General features: G+C 33.9%; 4 protein-coding genes across 4 annotated transcripts in view; 2 read left to right on the top strand and 2 right to left on the bottom strand.

The window, feature by feature from the left end:
* The window catches only part of LOAG_16814 (hypothetical protein), a gene marked incomplete at both ends in the record, with an annotated part of 3718 nt that extends 2890 nt beyond the window's left edge, over positions 1 to 828 (bottom strand). Inside the window, one exon of the mRNA XM_020449473.1 lies at positions 684 to 828. Coding sequence (XP_020306991.1) covers positions 684 to 828 — 145 coding nt within the window. The remainder of the gene's footprint in view (positions 1 to 683) is intronic.
* An 833-nt stretch (positions 829 to 1661) lies between these two features.
* On the bottom strand, positions 1662 to 3854 carry LOAG_06303 (26S proteasome non-ATPase regulatory subunit 14). The gene is made up of 7 exons (XM_003141839.2): positions 3675 to 3854; positions 3351 to 3467; positions 3180 to 3263; positions 2808 to 3029; positions 2520 to 2702; positions 2254 to 2379; positions 1662 to 2164 (listed from the first exon to the last, which is right to left on the bottom strand). Exons 1-7 carry the CDS (start codon positions 3723 to 3725, stop codon positions 2003 to 2005), a joined length of 945 nt encoding a protein of 314 aa, XP_003141887.1. The 5' UTR covers positions 3726 to 3854; the 3' UTR covers positions 1662 to 2002.
* Positions 3855 to 5498: 1644 nt separating this feature from the next.
* LOAG_16813 (reduced folate carrier) lies at positions 5499 to 12599 on the top strand (the record flags this gene model as incomplete). The annotated part of the gene is made up of 10 exons (XM_020449472.1): positions 5499 to 5583; positions 6551 to 6688; positions 7007 to 7188; positions 10206 to 10381; positions 10601 to 10751; positions 10898 to 10988; positions 11216 to 11408; positions 11704 to 11845; positions 12115 to 12245; positions 12507 to 12599. 9 exons carry the CDS (start codon positions 5499 to 5501, stop codon positions 12229 to 12231), a joined length of 1275 nt encoding a protein of 424 aa, XP_020306990.1. The 3' UTR covers positions 12232 to 12245; positions 12507 to 12599.
* Positions 12600 to 14994: 2395 nt separating this feature from the next.
* On the top strand, positions 14995 to 17373 carry LOAG_06300 (hypothetical protein; the record flags this gene model as incomplete). The annotated part of the gene is made up of 7 exons (XM_020447112.1): positions 14995 to 15039; positions 15479 to 15526; positions 15619 to 15777; positions 15996 to 16143; positions 16401 to 16515; positions 16741 to 16866; positions 17127 to 17373. Exons 2-7 carry the CDS (start codon positions 15515 to 15517, stop codon positions 17371 to 17373), a joined length of 807 nt encoding a protein of 268 aa, XP_020302623.1. The 5' UTR covers positions 14995 to 15039; positions 15479 to 15514.
* Between the last annotated feature and the right edge of the window lie 610 nt (positions 17374 to 17983).

Here is a 17983-nt window from a genome sequence, read left to right as displayed (position 1 = left end):
AAAAAGAAATGAAAACAGGAAAAAGGAAGACGCATCACTAATCGATAAAGCCAACCTTTCATCAAATAAACGTTTGATAATAAAATTTGATTTTTAAAAGTTTTCTAGCAATTACAAATCATTAGAGGTGAATATTGACCTTTAAGTAGATTCAAAAGATCAGATTGCAGTTAACATATCGCAAAAATAATGAAAAATGGTACCGTCACAGTTGCAGATGCTCATTTCTGAATACTCTCTGGGTATAGGAACATGATTCAGGTGAGATACTGTGCAGAAGAGTATACTTCCCTCCGATATTTGCATAATTCTTGATATCTTATTCAGAACAACCTGTCCAAAATGCTCGTAGAATTGCTCATTTCCAGGATTACCTGTATAATGATTACTTGAAAGTTTTTCTCTGTAATTTAAAACATCAAATTATTTTACATATAGTACACTGCGTAATATAATGGAACAATGTCCCCAGGAATATTCGGGAAATTATCTCGTAGCAAAAATGGAAGCAACGCAGTTCCACTGAACTCTAATCGTACACCAAATATATCCACTTATAAAGATCACCCAAATTGTATGTCACATACATTAGGCCAATTCAAATCGAGCTGGTACTTTTCGCGCGGATTTAAATGAATTAATATTACTAATTTAACATCAAATGATAAAAAAAGTCCACGAACCTGGGATCATCAATATAATCAAGCCAGTAAAATCGGACAACAACACTGTGGGATCACCATCCAGTCTACTACCCAAAAGTGAAACACGAGCGAATCTTCCCGAGACTGGTAGCCAAGCAACAATCCTCTGGATTCCTTTCTCCATCTTCATTCAATTTACAAACTCAATTATTCGAATATATTTGACTTTTGAGATCAATGGTGTTTGATCTTTGATATTTAATCTTTGTATACCTGATCTTTGAGACCAAATGACGTCATAACTCTTTCAAAAACAGAATCATAAACAAACATCAATTCTATTCCATACAAAATAGATTTATGGCTTTCATTACTGTGAAGATGTCTTGATTTACATCGAAGATTAACTGGTATAAGATGTGAAAGTGAGGAAGAAAATTGAGAGAGGTCATGGAGTAGTGTGAGAACAATTTATCGATTTAAAGGAAATTGAAAGAGGTTGGACAGGAAAATTCGCAGAGTGGAAACTATGTAAAGACGAAATGTAAAAGAAAATGACAAAAACCAAAAGAAGTCAGTGTATGATTGCTGAGTGTTTTACCAGCAGTTGGTTTTACATTTCGCGGAGATAATCCCAACTTCCCCCAAAAATTGACCGACATATGGAAATTTTAAGCTTGTAGCCAACCAAGCTTCTGGAACCTCAAGTAACCAGATAAGCCCCCAAATTACGCAATTTTTCCATCAAATTTCCGTATAATTTTTAGATTTCGTTATAACTGATGATGATAGGATGTGAGAGGGTACTCTTCTGTTAAATAGCTAAAAAGGAAATCGACAATTTATTGATCCAAATACAAGAAAATCCGCAAAATGGAAACAATTTAAAGGAAACAAAACGTTACGTGAACAAAAGAGAATAGAAAAAAGACCATGATTTATTAAATATATGGTTCTGCAATAACTGGACAACAACAGACTGTTTCATATCTTATTAAGTCTACAGCTTTAACACTGTACCCAAGTTGAAAATCCTTAGACTCCAATTTTTTCAGATTATTTGGTAACCCTAAGCTCTACCGTTACAGTTCTGTCATTTACCAAATATTTGGGTCAGCAAATTCAGCAACAACGATTACAACAGGAGTTTGTGATTTCCGGAAAGAGATCGAAAATCTATTGCTTGTATTGTCTTAAACGTTTATGATCACAGGGAAACATCACCGGTGTTTGTAAACCCATCTTCAATTTTTCTAAAATTCTAAGAAAAAGATGTCATGGAAAACAAAAACTAGTTTTTATTCTGCTCACAATAACGTATCTTTTTTGGCACTTCTCCAAGGACAACAGCAAAAGCATCATTGGAAAGACGATGTATCAAGCATGGAAGCAAGACTCTGAACAATATTGTCAGCAAGCATTTCATTCACCGTTTCACCTAAATGCCTCTTTGGATCCTGTTTCCCCACATTTTTTACAGCAAGCTGTTCTTCTGTCATTTTCTCCTGTTCTTCGAGATCCTGAAGTGAGAGTTGTACATTTCTGTGCGTTTGACTAAATAAAAAAGAAAAATTGTGAAATGGAAACATATGCAACAAAAGAAACAAACCTTTTTGTAAAGCTTCGCCAACTTCAACATTTTTTGCATAGATGCTTGGTTTTTTTCACAGTGATCAGAGAAATGTTCCAGACCAAGTGAATCCATCCACGTTTGTTTATTTAGATTCAGTAACATCTAAAACATATACAGGTTACTGAGAGAAAAAAAAACCCCACTTGATATCGTAACAGTCAACTTTACAAATATACGACGCAAAGAAGAAACGTTTAGCATGTTTAGCAACACTGAACTCCATTACATGATAAATAGTATACTTTCTGCTCAAGCTCGTGGGTTCGATAATTGATTGGAATTGAATAGTAATGCCGATTAAGACCATGAATTAATGCTTGAATAGATGGTTTTTGCAAATGTCCAAGATTTGAAGTGGTCTGACGCGGCTCTTGATTAAGTGCTATAGACTGCGGGTTAATCGTTCGAAATGCATCAATTACTACCTGAATTCCACTGGTGCAAATAGGACTGATATTCGTAAATAGTCATCAAAGAATATGAAGATAAATGCCAAAATGAATTAACATATATGTGTTAACTGAACAAACCTTTCCTTTGACAGACTGGATTGGATCGACCACTACAGCAACTGCTCTATCTGAAAGAGCTTCAAAGCTCTGTTGCGTATTAATATCGACACCTGACAGCCAACAGCCGAATCCCGGATGTGAATGGTACCAGCCAACAACCATTTCAGGTCGTCCTGTTTGCTTCAACATGTCCAGCATTTTGGCTTGGAAAACCGGATCTACTGCTTCTACTGACACTCCCTGTAATTATTCGTAGCATTTGTGCATTAATGGAAAATATAAATCGGAAAAAAAAACCATCCCATTCAAGAAATATCAAGAAATCAATTAATTCTAACGTTCTGAAGAGGGATCATTATTAGCCAGACAGTAAAGCATGAAATAAGTTACCGTGCCAGATTGCGGCATCGCAAACACATCGATAACATTCACTGTATATTCATCTACAAATTCTCCTAACATTAAACCCATAACCTGCAAATTTCCATTATCATTAATGATGTTCCCAATCCCTTCCATTATCAAGTTATTTTAAAAAGTAGAGAAATATACAATGATTACCTCCATGGGTACACCTGCACGACCATGTTTCAGCATTTTGAGTAAAGCCAACGATGATATATAAACTGTTTCAGATGTGTCTACTTGATTGCTGTCCACCGGACTGGCATTTCCAAACTGAAAACCACACTGTTAAGTACGATGATTCATAACCTAAAACATATGAATTTTCTACAGCTAATCTGATCTAGTTGACAATTTATCCTCTACGTATGATACGTACCAGTATAAAGAAATTGAAACTTTAATTAATTCAAACTCGTTGATAAATCAGTGATTTATATTACTATATTTATGAAATGGAACTAATTCAAGCCCATTAACCTGAGAGCCACTGAGACCACCGAGACCACCGAGCCGTAAAAACCGTTCCATTGTAGTTACTTGTTCCTGTAATTACCAAATGCAAAAGCTACTTCAACATGATATACGTACGTCAGAGAGTAAATCAATCTCAATTTGACGATAGACCTCGGGATATTGCGGAATTCCGATAATCTGAAAAGCTCTTAGAGCGATTTATACACATTATCTTCTAAACATTAACCTTGCTTTCTATAGTGAGAATTTCATGAAATATTTAATCACGTGAAGGTAGAAAAAAATGCTTGAAAAAAAAGAGAATAAAAGCAGACGTAATACTAGAGGGGGAGAAGAGAAGAAGGGAGAGAGAAAGAAAGAGAGAGAGGGAGAGATGGAGAAAAAGGGACCACTTTCCCGCCACTGTTTAATAAATTAATACTTGGATTCGCATACTCATCTTCTTTTTAAGGAAGCATGTTTGGTTGTTTCGCTGCGACAAACTACGACCATCGAGCCATTGTGAAAATTATGGGGATCATCTTTGTTTGTATCACGTAATCGAACCTGTGGTTCTCCCTGAATCACGTCACAAGGCGTTGTAATGTGGAAAGGTATGTTGGACATGGGTTGGTTTCATAGGAAGAAGTGGGAAGTGACAGTGGCACTGGCTGAAACAACAGTTTAATGTATCCACGTATAAAATGATCACGTTTATGATCATTTTATACGTGAATACATTAAACTAGACGTAATACGTCAAAGTAAAATAACACAATACATTAACAATATAAGAAGGGTCACGTTATGGAATTCGAGATGGATAATTAATGAAGTAAAATGGAGATCTTGGCTACCACTGGATACTCAGTATATAGAGAGTTATGGATTACACTTAGTTCCTTAATGTTTTCTTCTGTTCTTCTGCACGTATTTCAGTCGTTTGTCACCTAACGATGAATCCGACTGTTAACGTTGAAAAATTCCAAAAAGCCTAAGATGAATAGGCTTATATAGAATAATAGAACTTTCGATATTGCATGCCTATAACAACCAGTTGGTTGGATGATAGTATAGGTCCGGTTGGATTATAAGTTCGATCAAACTACAGACTCAATCCGCAGTTAATGCAGACCGTATCGAATGTTGGAGAGCTTCAACCGATAGAAACCGTCGAGATTCAAGAAGGATTGTCACTAATTCATAAACTGAATCAATTATTGGCATAAATGTTTCTTCAATCACTTACATTTCTTTTTTTTCCATAGCACATCTCTTCTACCAATCTTCTACATGTTACGTATTTGACATAACTTTTCATTTCAACATAGGTTAAGTTTTCTTATCTAAGATGCTTTTTCATGCGACTGAGTGTCTCCATTCAATTCATCAGTGATAATAAAAGAGCAAAGATCAATAGGTAATATAAAAACAAACGGAAAATGCTTGTCCTCCGCATTTCATTCTCCTCTTCCCTTCCCCTCAAAGTTCCGCTAGCACAAATCTTTCTAGCAATTATTCACCGGAAGTTAAACCCGTAAGTGCCATCTTCAAGTCACACGGAAAGCAAACAATCTGTCAGTAATGCTGTTTTAATCCCTGTTTTGCTGTACCCCAATGGTTCTCTCCTGTTTTTCTCCATTCTCGTTACATTATTTCTCTTCACTTCTCATCGATCTCTTCGTCTCTTCACATACACGTGATCACTTTCGAGAATCTCAATTACTTACACTAGTCTTCTCATTTTCCCAAAATAAATCACTGATAGCTTTCGGTGTAATTTGTTCTTTTGTTTTTATTGCTCATTAGCGTGTTCTTCTATATAATACTGGTTTTTTTCTGCTAAATATGGCCAAGCGTGATATTGGATATAGCCAAGTATTGGATATGACCATGTATGGTATTGGATATGGCCAAATATGGTATAGTTGTGGTTTATCATCAACGAGAAAAATATCTGACATGTTTTTTGTGAAGATGTTATCATCGTCGGTATGAATTCGAACACACTCAAAATATTAGACTGCATATTAACTTCATCTCTTCTGAATCTTGAATTTGGCCCTATCTTTAGTCATACTTGAACTTGCCCTTATCTCTAATTATCATTTGAACTTGGTCTTATCTCTCATCATTTCATTTGAAATTGATTTAATATCTTGTGACTTAATGATTACTTTAATGTTAGAAACACTCTTGCTCTTATTAACAAAGCGAAGTTAAGGTATTAGAAGAGGATGAATATCGATATGAGGATTCCATCCTCTTTCCCCGAACCTTAAATGAACAGGTTTTTTTGTTTTTTCGTGTTTTTTTTTCCTTTTTTCTTTAAATTCTTAGCTATAGATGCGTTTAGTCTTTTTTATGCAAGCAGTTCAATTTTTTTGGATTAAATAAGGATACGACGGATAACCGGATAATCGTTCCGGAGTTTAGCTTTTGAAATCCCCATTTTCAGGTTTATTACCGTTAAGTGAATGATATGCACTGGAAAGTTACAACAGCCCTTATATGCGTATATGGAATAGTGAAAGAATTCCGACCAGCAACACCCTTCCTTACTCCGTATCTCGTTTCATCTTTCAAGAACTTCACTGATGTTGAATTGTACAGTGAAATTTACCCATTCTGGACATACTCATACTTGCTATTTTTAGTATGTTTCATTTCTGCCCACCAAATTTCCAATCTTTTCAAATTCGATTTGATCAAATTATTTGATTCTAAATTTAAACTCTCTCAGCTATTACGATATGCAGGTAGGTTGAGTTATGGATTAGCAGAGTAGTGTTTATAGGAACGGATAATTGCAGCAATATACAGAGTAGTCAGCCTATGTAAATCAACAACCGAAAATGTGTAAAATATGTAAAGCCAATTTAACATTTGTTGTTTTGCAGGTGCCTATATTTTTTTGACTGACATTTTACGGTACAAACCGATTATTGTGCTAGAAGCTCTCAGCTTGTTTAGCACTTGGGCGCTGTTGTTATGGGGTAAAACTGTGTGGCACATGCAGTTTATGCAAATCACTTTTGGTATATTATTTTGCAGTTACATTGAATGTAATCAACAATTTGTTTCTCTCAATTCATTCATCGAAAATTTCAAGATAGGATGGCTTATTTCAAAAATTTCATCGGTGGATAGCTTAGCATCATCCATAATATTGCCGCGAAAGATCAAAATTTATCTAAAGCAAAATTTCATCGTCCATTTAATGACCGCACATCTATGCACAAGTCAATTCATAAATACATTTGCCAAAAACAAGAAGTTTGACACAGTTAAGCCTGTCATATGCAGAAAACATCGCTATCAGTTATCGAAAATCAAAGTCCATTATGTCATTACAGGATTGTCATCAGCTGCCGAAATAGCTTATTATTCATATATGTATTCGGTGGTTGATCAAAAATATTATAAGCTTATTACATCTTATATAAGGGCTGCTGCCTTGGCCGGAAAATTTTTTGCCTTTGGTTTTGCTCAGTTCCTTATATCATTTCAATATGGGTCATACCTTCTTTTAAATCAGGTGGATAATTTCATTTAATTTATATTTAACTCTTCTCCCATGCATTCTTACAGAAGAATAGTAAAATGCCAATAGTAAAATTCGTTTCAATAGCAAAATGCCCTTTCCCATTTTCCGAAGTGCAAAACTTTAAAACATCGACATTTCTGCTCTCAATGAAGTTTCGTCACTATGAGGACGATAGTCTCAACGAGCATGCTGCCATCAGGCAAAACCCAAAACCGAGATCCACCTTGCAGAAATTGGCTTCATGGTTAAAAACTCCATTGCCTCCAAATTCGAAAGTCTGCTAACAGATCATTCCGATCACATTATTTCCCTACGGCTCTCACTACACAACAAATTGTTCTCTTTAGCATATATCCTTCAACTCTGTAAGCTGACAGATTTTATACCGATCCACGCCCTCCCATCCAAAAGCTTCCTGCAAATCATTCAGTCATAATTATTGATGACTTCAACGCCAGAGTTGGAAAGAACTCAAAGCTTGCAAAAGAGTATTAGACAAGAATAGTATCGGAAACTGCAACGACAACGAATGTTTTGTGCAGAGCAGAAACTCAACATTACAAGTGCTATCTTTCAGCAGAGAGACAGCTTGAAGACAATCTGGATGCATCCTCGATCCAAGCATTGGCATCACATCGACTATGTCTTAGTGCATCAGAGAAACGTTGACGAGAAATATTGTTCGTCTAACTCGTGCAATACCTAGTGCAGAATGTCAAACAGAGTAACGCCTTCTGCGATGTAAATTTGATCTCCGCTTTAAATCCAACCTGAAAGAGGTGGAATTCCAGGAGGAGGCTTAAAATCAGCAATCTCTAAACAAGTACAATGAAACACAGCTTACAGGTAAACCTTCGAACTAGACTTGAAAAGTACCCCGCAGATTCCTCTGCTGAAATGCTTTGGCAATATATTAAAAACAGCATCCTGCAGTAGAATTCTTAGGATTCTCCTGTAAAACGAACAAAGATTAATTTGATGGAAGCAGTAAGAAAATCCAAAATTTGTAAACAAAGACGAGATCTGCTCACTAAGCATATCTCGCTCAGCCATCATGTCATGCACGAAAAGCAATCTTTCGCCTTACATGCAGTAAGCTCCAAAAGAAACTTCGAGACATCCAGAACAAACGATGGATCAACCTAGCAGAGAATATTCAACTGTGCACAGATTCGAGTGACTACAGAAGATTCTAAAGACTCTGGAAATTGTGCATGGATTTACACCACGGTCAAAGCTTCTTGCTTCCTCCAAACAGATGGCCAAACGCTCCTCACTGATAAAACCTTCATGCTGAATCGATGGCCTGAACATTGCAATCTAAGGTTCAATAATTAAATACATTACATAACAATCGGTGAAAAACGAACTGGATGTAAGTCCCACTGGGCGAAAACACTCAAGGCCATACAGCAGGTGAAAACTGGCAAAGCAGTTGGATTAGTGATGTCCCACCTGAGGTCTGGAAGTATGTAAGTCAAACACTCCATGTTAAGTTTTACGAGCTCATTGTCCGATGTTGGGAAAAATGCGAACTTCCACCAGATATCCGTGATGCAATCATTATCACCCTATACAAGAAGAAAAGAGTAAAATCAGACTGCTCAAATTACTGGGATATTACCCTGCTCTCTATTGCTGGCAAAAACCTTGCAAGAATATTTCTGAACAGATTAACACCTGCTATTTCAGAAATTCTATCTGAAAACCAATGTGACTTCAAAACGGATATGGTATTTGTTTTCGGACAACTGCAAGAGAAATGCAGGAAACAGAACAAAGGTTTTTATATAACCTTCGTAGACTTCATGAAAGTGACACTGTAACCAGAAATATCCTGTGGCAGTTCTTGAAAAGAAAACAAAAAACCTTGAAAAAAAAGAAAAAGATGTCCTCACAAGTTCTTGGAAACGATCATGTTACTACATGAAGGTCAACGCGTTTAAATCAGATGTGATAATCCACTCCCAGAGCCTTTCAAAATAATTACTAGGGCGAAACAAGGTTATATCTTAGCATGATGCTGCAAATGACTACGACAGACTCAATGACGAAAATGGCATTGACATCCGATATCGTGTCGAGGGAATCCTATTCAACCTATATCGATCGAATACTCACACCAATACCCTAAATTACCATATCCGAGAGGTACTTTTTGCCAGATGATGTCATCCTCCTCGCTCATACAGAAGCAACTCTGCAGCACTTAACATCTTGCTTAACAAAGGCTGCAGACCTTTTTGGGCTAGAAGTCAGCTTAAAGAAGACAAAAGTTCTCTACCAGCTTACACCACAGGATGACTACCGTCATCCTCACAATACCACCGGAGAATCATAATTTGAGTTAGTCCAATAGTTTTGCTATCTGAACAGCGTCATTTCTTCCGACATCATGATCGAGATATACAACAGGTTAGCAAAGGCACACAGAACTTTCGGAAACCTTCATGAAAGAGCCTGGGCTTAATGAATACTTGAAGAGAGGCGACAATGCTGCTGCTGCTGCTGCTGCTACCTTTGAGAGCACACACAGAAGACAACGAACAAAAGACAACGCATAAAAAACCGTACCTCGTCAATACCGTCCAAGAAAACTTCCCCCTGTGTCTTTTGCAACCAAACTTGTTTCTCCCGTATTGGCCTTTTTAGCCATCTGCATACCTGCAGAAAGCATAGGTATGGCCCTTCATAGATCATCATTCGCGAAGCCTAGGAGTCACGACAACGAATTTAACATCCCTTTCTATTATTATCAAATATTCTATTTGGTGCTCTTTTCGCATTATTAAAAATATCACCTCAACAAATTGAAATGCGAAATACCCTTTATCTTTAGAAAATTGCAATACAAATTTACTGAATTAAATATCTTGCATTGTTTTGATACTTATTAGATACTAAATTCAGTCCAGAACTTGGGTTATCCTTTTATTCTGAAAATATTTCAAAATGAATTATTATTAAGAATATGAATGTTTTCATCAATTGAACAATTCCTTTTGCAGATATCATTTGGTTCACTTTGTTTAGTTCTTGGGATTGCTTTCATTCTTCCATCGATACCATCCAAGATAACTAGTCATAAAGTTGTTGTAACTGTTGGAAATACACCTAAACTTCCTCATATTTCAACAGATTATGATGAGGAGTTACAAAATGATCAACGAAATTTTAAAGAAAAGTATGCTATATGTATGCCTTCATTTTTTACACATCATAACATATTTCATCCCTTGCCACTTCGTTTTGCTTTTTTTTAGCCTTGTTATCATTTCTTTAGTAGTTTGTAGCTACCTTTAGCAATATTTCAAACATTGTTTTTTTTTTCACCTTTTCCTATTCATCCGGATTAATTTTTTCAATGCATGCTTTTTTGTCGTTCCAATTTGAGTTGTTCCAGAATAACTCTGAATGCCAATGCGCCAAATGTTGATCATGGAATTGTCGTCTATTTCCGCGCGATTTGGTATCATTTCAAAATTTTCAAACGTAATAAGACAATCTTGAAATGGAGCATTTGGTGGGCACTAACTAGCTGCGGTATTTTCCAGGTCATTTTTTGCGACATCGTTTTTATTATTTCTATTTCATTATATTCATTGTTTTAAAAAAAGGGTCAGGTAAACGTTATGATTTCCCTCAAGATTTGCTTCATTTGGAATTTCTTTGAGTACATTCACTGTAATTTCCATTTGAGGTTATGAACTATGTACAAACATTATGGGCCACAATGCAAACATCTTCTGATATTTACAATGGTATTACCGAATGTGCCAATACTTTTATCGGTATATTTACAGGCTTTTTTCATCTTTCATCCTTGCATGTTCAACTAGTCCAATTACTCTATCTTTTGACAATGTTTACATTAGATCGGAGCGCTTGGTGATGGTGTGAGAGTAAGCCAAAGGACAATTTAACTTACTATTAGGTAGGTTGATTTGTTTAAGGTTCTTCACATCATCTGGAGAAAAAAAAAAAGAAAAGCAATTAGAGAATTAAGTTTTGTTTATAGGAGCATTGATCAGCTTTTTGGTACAGTATATGAACGTAAATTGGTCAAAGTGGGGTGAACACGTACTGCTAGTCACATCAGCGTTTATCGCTGTTCTCCTTATTATCATGTCCCAAATGGAAATTGTTTATGTTACTTACGTACTCTATGTTATCGTAATCACCATTTATCATCTGCTGATAACGGTGGCAAGGTCGGTTTTATAGCTATTATCGCGAAGATATTCACAGTGCCAATTATTAAATTTAATCTTATCCACTAGGTTGTCTACTGATAATTGAACTAACTTCTGATGAGTTTAAGATTTCTGCCATGTCTTAAAATGTTTTAACATCACATTTGCAATTTCACTTTACAATAACTACCGTTCCTACTTGTGTGATAGGTATCATTTTAAATTAACCAAAGAAGAAAATTTAAAGCCAAACTTATATTTAGGAAAACTACGTAATTTTATAAATATATTTAAATCGCTGTCTTGAATTTAGTGTGAACATAGCAGTGCAATTAGATTCCGCAAGTTATGGACTGGTATTTGGTTGGAATACCTTTTTGGCTTTGTTTTTACAAACTGTCCTTACATTTGCAGTAGCGGACAAACACGGATTCTCATTATCAATCCGAACTCAGGTTTTTTGTTTGCTTTTTAATAAGCGCATTATTCACTAACATTTGGCAGAAATATACATATTCCAAATATTAAATAATGTATTCAAATATAACGCTAAAGGGGTTATCCTTAACTGCGGGTAGGAAGAACAAGACATTTGGGAAATGAAGACTTTTAGAGATAAATACAAAGTAATTGATGAAGTGGAATTAGTTGGCTATATAGAAATTAATTCTTTAAATACTGGTCGATGTAATTAAATTCCAATAGATGCATAAATACATTCCAGTTCTTCGTTTACGGGTGTTATTTTGTCCTGGTCGCTATTATGTTTGCTCTGGTATTTGGTTACAGATTTGCGAAATATTTATGGTGCCGGTATTCAAACGATATCCACCGAACGTAAAACTGCACTTCAATGTACTTATTTGTTAATTTTTATTCATCGACTTTTGTATGCAGGAGTTTTCTCTTATATGCAATCATAGATTGAGTTCAAAAACAACTACTGATCAAATAAAAAAGAACCATAAATTGCTGACAAATAAAGAAACTATACCGTAGATGCTAATAAGAGTCGGTTAATTGCTAATCAAATAATGTGTGTGATGTAATGCTCGCTGTTCGGTAAAATCATGAATGATGTGCAGCTGAAAAGAGTTGGCTTAAAAGATATTTTAGTTATCTAATCGAGATATGCAGGATATTCCATGTATAATTCCGAAAAAGTGATCGAATAAAGTAAGGACAGTATGTGATAATAAATTTCAACAGGGACCGGTTCTGCCTTGGGTCTCAAAGATTGCTTTATTGAAAGCCCAGAAGCGGTCCCATAGATGACGAATTGTGCGTATATGAATAGGAGGAGAGATGGACGGATCTCTCCGAAATAAACTGACTGCTTTATTGAAAGCTACGGTTTGAACGATTTGCAAATTGTGATGTACAGGGTCATTATTAGTGGATACTCCATATCATGTCCTATGTATGATCCGGCTTTCCTACTTATTTACTACCTCACTTTCCTACACTTATTAAATTAGATAGAATCTAAATTACTATGCTGCTTTATTAATTTCAGCATTTTGTGCATTTTAATGTCCACTGTTCTTTGATAAGGTTAACAAGGCATTATTGTTTAAAATGTTGCTGATAGTGTCAGTGGTGATAAACTGTAACATACTTTGGACAACATTATACGAACTCACTTCAAATTTCTACATACCACTTAAAATTATGCAGATTATGCAAATTTCTTTAATGATATTTTGCTTGTTTCGTTATGGGGAAGATCTTTCTAAATTACCTGCTCATTATCATAACATTTCTTATATTCATTTCAAACTTCTTATTCATCTTACTCTGACAATTAACATGATTGGAAGACTTAAATTTATTAAAACAGATGGCATCTTTTTTTTATTACTGCACTATTTCTACTCATTTTTTTATTTTACAAAAATTATTCATCCCGAAAATAAAGGAAATATCCTTTACATAGCTATTAGCAAAGTTTTGCAGTTTTTTGATAATATTTTCGAAATCATTTTCCCTTGCTTATCACTTATTATAATAATAATACCCAGATGATATCGGAAAAGATAATCTGTTGAATTCTCTTCATTTTTCAGTGATACAAATTTATTTGGGATGTTATATTGTTCTTGCACAATATTACTACAAAAGGATGCAAAATATATATGTATATATTATGCGGTGAATTGGTAAGCAATGATAATAAATGAGTTAAACAATAAGTAAGCAATATGATCAACTAACAAATTCGTCGTTGCCTTCGACAATAATTTGACTGTCGGTTAGTTAATAGATCGTTGAGTTGGGGATATGTTACAGAAAATGTATTTAGCGAATAGAAATAGCATATCGTAGTTTGTTGTCCACTGGTGGCGGATATGCGAAGATGTCGTTGTTTGCGATTCAATCATAAAGGATGTGCGACAAGGATGTATTGTCGATGTATGGTCGATTGTAAAAACTAAACAGTTTCGGATGTTTTGTAAGCTCCATCGGGGTTATCATGGAGGTATAGCTGACCTTTGTCATTGTCTATTGTGCAGGTACCGAGACGTCTTTGTATTATGCTGTCCATTCATTGTTAGCTTATATCCTTTCCATTGTTTTAATTTTATTTACAAGGTTTCATTACACTGTCTGTTAGATACTGTGGAAGTTAATATCGATAATCCGACAGACGATGTAGTTACGAAAAGGAAAGATGAAATTATTTCATGTGTGTTTGGAGAATTATTGACGATACTGAAGCTATCTCATTGTCTTTTAATATACTCAGTTCCGACGTAATCATTGCCTTTCAGCACTTTTCACTTTTGTTTCTCTTTGCTTAAATTTTAAAAGCTTCAAGTTCTCTCAAAAGTCTGAAAAAAAAAATCATCCCCGAAATGATTTTCAGATCTCCGACGTTCCAATTCCAGTGTCATCGAGAAAGAAATGAGTAGTAACATCATCGAATTGCAACTTTTGCATGGAATTATTGTCACTTAAAATTCTGATAACATCTCGACTCGAATTTTACGTCAATAATTTGTCCTCAATTTCGAGCATACAGTTGAGTTAACGACCTTGATAAATTCCTTGTCATCTGATCGTTCGTTCCAAGTTGCTTTCTTTTACTACACTTGTTAAGTGAAATTCACACATCCTTCCTCTCAACTTAATAATTTGGGTATGAAATTGTGGAAAGAAGAGTACAAATTGATGGGATGAAACTTTGTGACATTTTCCTTGGTCTGGTTGCAAGAATTCTTCCTATCATTTTTTCCATTATCTTAATATTACATAAGCATTACACCATTTCATTACAATCACACCATTTCGAGTATTTATAAATTTTCTATTCCTAAATTCAATCTTTGTTTTGCAGAAAATTTAAAAACTTCTACCTGCTAAATTTATATAACTTATAAACAATATTCGATCATTTAGGCTATCAATAATTAAACGAATCATTCGACTAATTACACAATTTCTACCACAAATTTGGTAAATGAATGGAAAGAAGATGATTGTATTGATGAAAATGTTAAAATTCAAATGGTATTATATACTTTATTACTATATTTTATGCCTTTTTCATGAGAAATATTTGTTAAGTTATAATGGATTATTTGGCATACAAAAGTATAAGGAGGCATTTCATACAGATACTTTTCGCCATAATCACATTTTGCAACGCGTAAGTTTTTTTTTCTCGTCTTCTTTTCAACTTTCAACTAATTGATTGCAAATTCATAACTTAATGAATTAATGAACGCTCAATGATATTTGGAATCAAATAAAAAGAAATCCTAATTCTTTCATAAATGATCCATTTGGATAAAGTCACATGAATAAATTAGATTAATTAGGGAATTAATTTGCTACGAATTGCTAAGAACCTTAACTTTTTTTATTGATGTACGATAATTACAGGTATTTATACTGAAATTTCAAGTAATGATGCGCATAAATACGAATCATTTGTAAAGAGATGATAATCCAGAGGAAATATGTCTATAGCACTAATAACTATGGAATCACTGATAAGCTTGATAAGCTAAACAATTGTTTGAAAATATTCAGAATGTTCATTTGATAACTGAGAATTCTCATCTCTTTTTCTCATTTCATTTCAGTTTTTATCGGAAATTGACGATATTCCAGCAATTTTGATGCTTAATGTGGTAAGTATTCTTTACCACAGATAGTTTAGGAATAAGAAAAGATGTTGCTTTACAACAAGTTTGTTTGTGTAATATAATTAGTATTATTTCAGCATGCGCTAAATTTAACTTTAAATTGGCTATGCAATGTGGTCAGTTTCTCAACCGTCCATCAAAGACTTCTAATATTTGCATTTGATCATACAACCTACAATACACTTCGGGCATCATGGCCAGAAATTAAAGTTATCTTTTGGTCATTGCCTGGAATGGTAAATTTTAACAGGCATTTAACATCTATTGTTGTATACTTCTGATTTGCTTTAACAGCGATTTTAAATGACGTTATAGGAGGAAGCAAATTTGATTTCATGAAAGATCAGGGATCAAATGACTAATAATAAGAGAGGAAATTTGTGAAAATTAATTCTATCGAAGATATTATCCAGGTTGATCGTTCGGTTTCCAATTTGCGCTTCTTCCGTTTCAGCACGTACAATTTCAAATAGGTGATAGTCGCTATCAAATGTTGCTATATTTTCGTGCAAAACTATGTACATATTTGGCTAGTATAGGCCGTGATTTCTGGATAATCCAAGCAGATACTTACTGGCGCAAGAATTTGTTCAAAATTATAGGTAAGAGTTGATCATCAAAGATCAAGTCGAAAAGTTATTTGCGCATATAAAGATATTACATGTGGCAAAAACATATTCAAAAATATCTTTCCATTAACCCAAGTCCTAGAGAATGTTAGAAAGCTCTGCTTTAGGATGAGGCTTAAATAACATTTATGATTTACATATATTCGAGTTTCGTAGCAATGAACATAATTGACAGGTTACCAAATAGATAAAAAAATTGAATTGTCGACATTTTTTTTTTTTTTGGATAGATACTCGTCAAATGTTGGGTTTAAATGGAAATCTTCTTTTCGATCAAGAAGGTAACAAAGGATTGTTGATTGAAATGGTCGCTGGTGGCTATTTCTTTGTTAAAGCAGGCTTCAAGTTAGATATTAATCTTTTTTTACGCAAAATTCAATACGTTTCATGTATTGAAGGTAGAATAAATCTACCAATATTCAATCCTATTAAATGTATTAATGATAAAAATGAAAGCTTAAAATGAAATATTTGAAATTTTCAAAGGATTAAATCGAAATTCTAAAACCTATCAAAGTAAATTTCAAAATTTTTTAACAACCTAAAGAGATTAAAACAATATCTTTTAAGGTCAGAATGCTTTTTCAAAGAGATTTCAAGACAACTGGAGAATTATTACGCTACAGACAATAATATTATGGGAGCATTATGTATCACACAATATTGTGGTAATAAATGTGTATTCATACCATATAAGTAAGTAAGTTTCTAACCAGTATTCTACAAAGAGCAAACGAGTTATTCACTTGAATTGATCTCTTAGAAGTATAGGAATGCACCTTAAGGACACATTATTTGACCTCATCCTCTTTAATAATTTAATATAATCAATAATATTTAACTTACACATTATTAGACAAATTTATGATATAAAAATATGATTTGAAAAAAAAACCTTTTTTAGATTTTAAAAAATTAAAAAGACTCATTTACATGACTTTATCCTATTTTTCTAGTTTAATCAGTAATTGGCGATGGTATTGGAGTGAACAAACACATATTCCACCATTGCTACAATTTGATGGTGGATTAAATTCGAATCAAAAATTTGACAATATGAAAAAACTTGGAGCAGAATTTGTAAACATCACACAAATGAAGGAGCATTATCTAGCTAAATGCTTTATTCGCAATGCATTAACACCGGAAGATGCACTTCCTGAATGGCTAGTCTTTATTCTTATGTTTAAAATTTTTGTCTAGGAATAAAATTACAAATTGTGATTTTATGTTATAATAGAAGAAAGCAAAGAAATAATTAAACAAACGCTAGCAGTGAATCGTAAAAGATTATTTATAAATCGTAAAAAGTTTCATTTAAGAGCGTATCATTGATTTTCAACCTATTTTTTTTAAATGAGATTATACTGTATGTATCGAAATATGTAATTCGTTAAATAAATATAAATTGATAATTACTATTTTTAATTACTATTTACTAATTATAATAATTTAATAATTACTATTATTTTGCAATTCCAGGCGTTTGAAAGCAAAAGGAAATGATTTAACAAAAATACAAAAATCGATCACTTTTTTTCATCAAATTTGTGAATGGTTATATGAAAAATTCCCGAAAATTGGTTACATTTTACATGTATATATATTTCCTTACTATTCTTATTATATTATATAAAGATTATTTTGTAATGAATGAATTAAGCATTTAAATATTTTAATGATAAGGTATGTTTCGTGAAGTAATTACTTCTTAACAGCATTTGTTATTTTTATTATCATTCAGTACACTGATAACAGTTCCAGAGAGAGAGAGAGAGAGAGAGAGAGAGAGAGAGAGAGAGAGAAGATATAT

This window comes from Loa loa, assembly GCF_000183805.2.
Source record: "Loa loa unplaced genomic scaffold supercont3.21, whole genome shotgun sequence".
NCBI classification, from domain to species: Eukaryota; Metazoa; Nematoda; class Chromadorea; order Rhabditida; family Onchocercidae; genus Loa; species Loa loa.
This window is presented reverse-complemented; position numbering and strand designations above follow the sequence as displayed.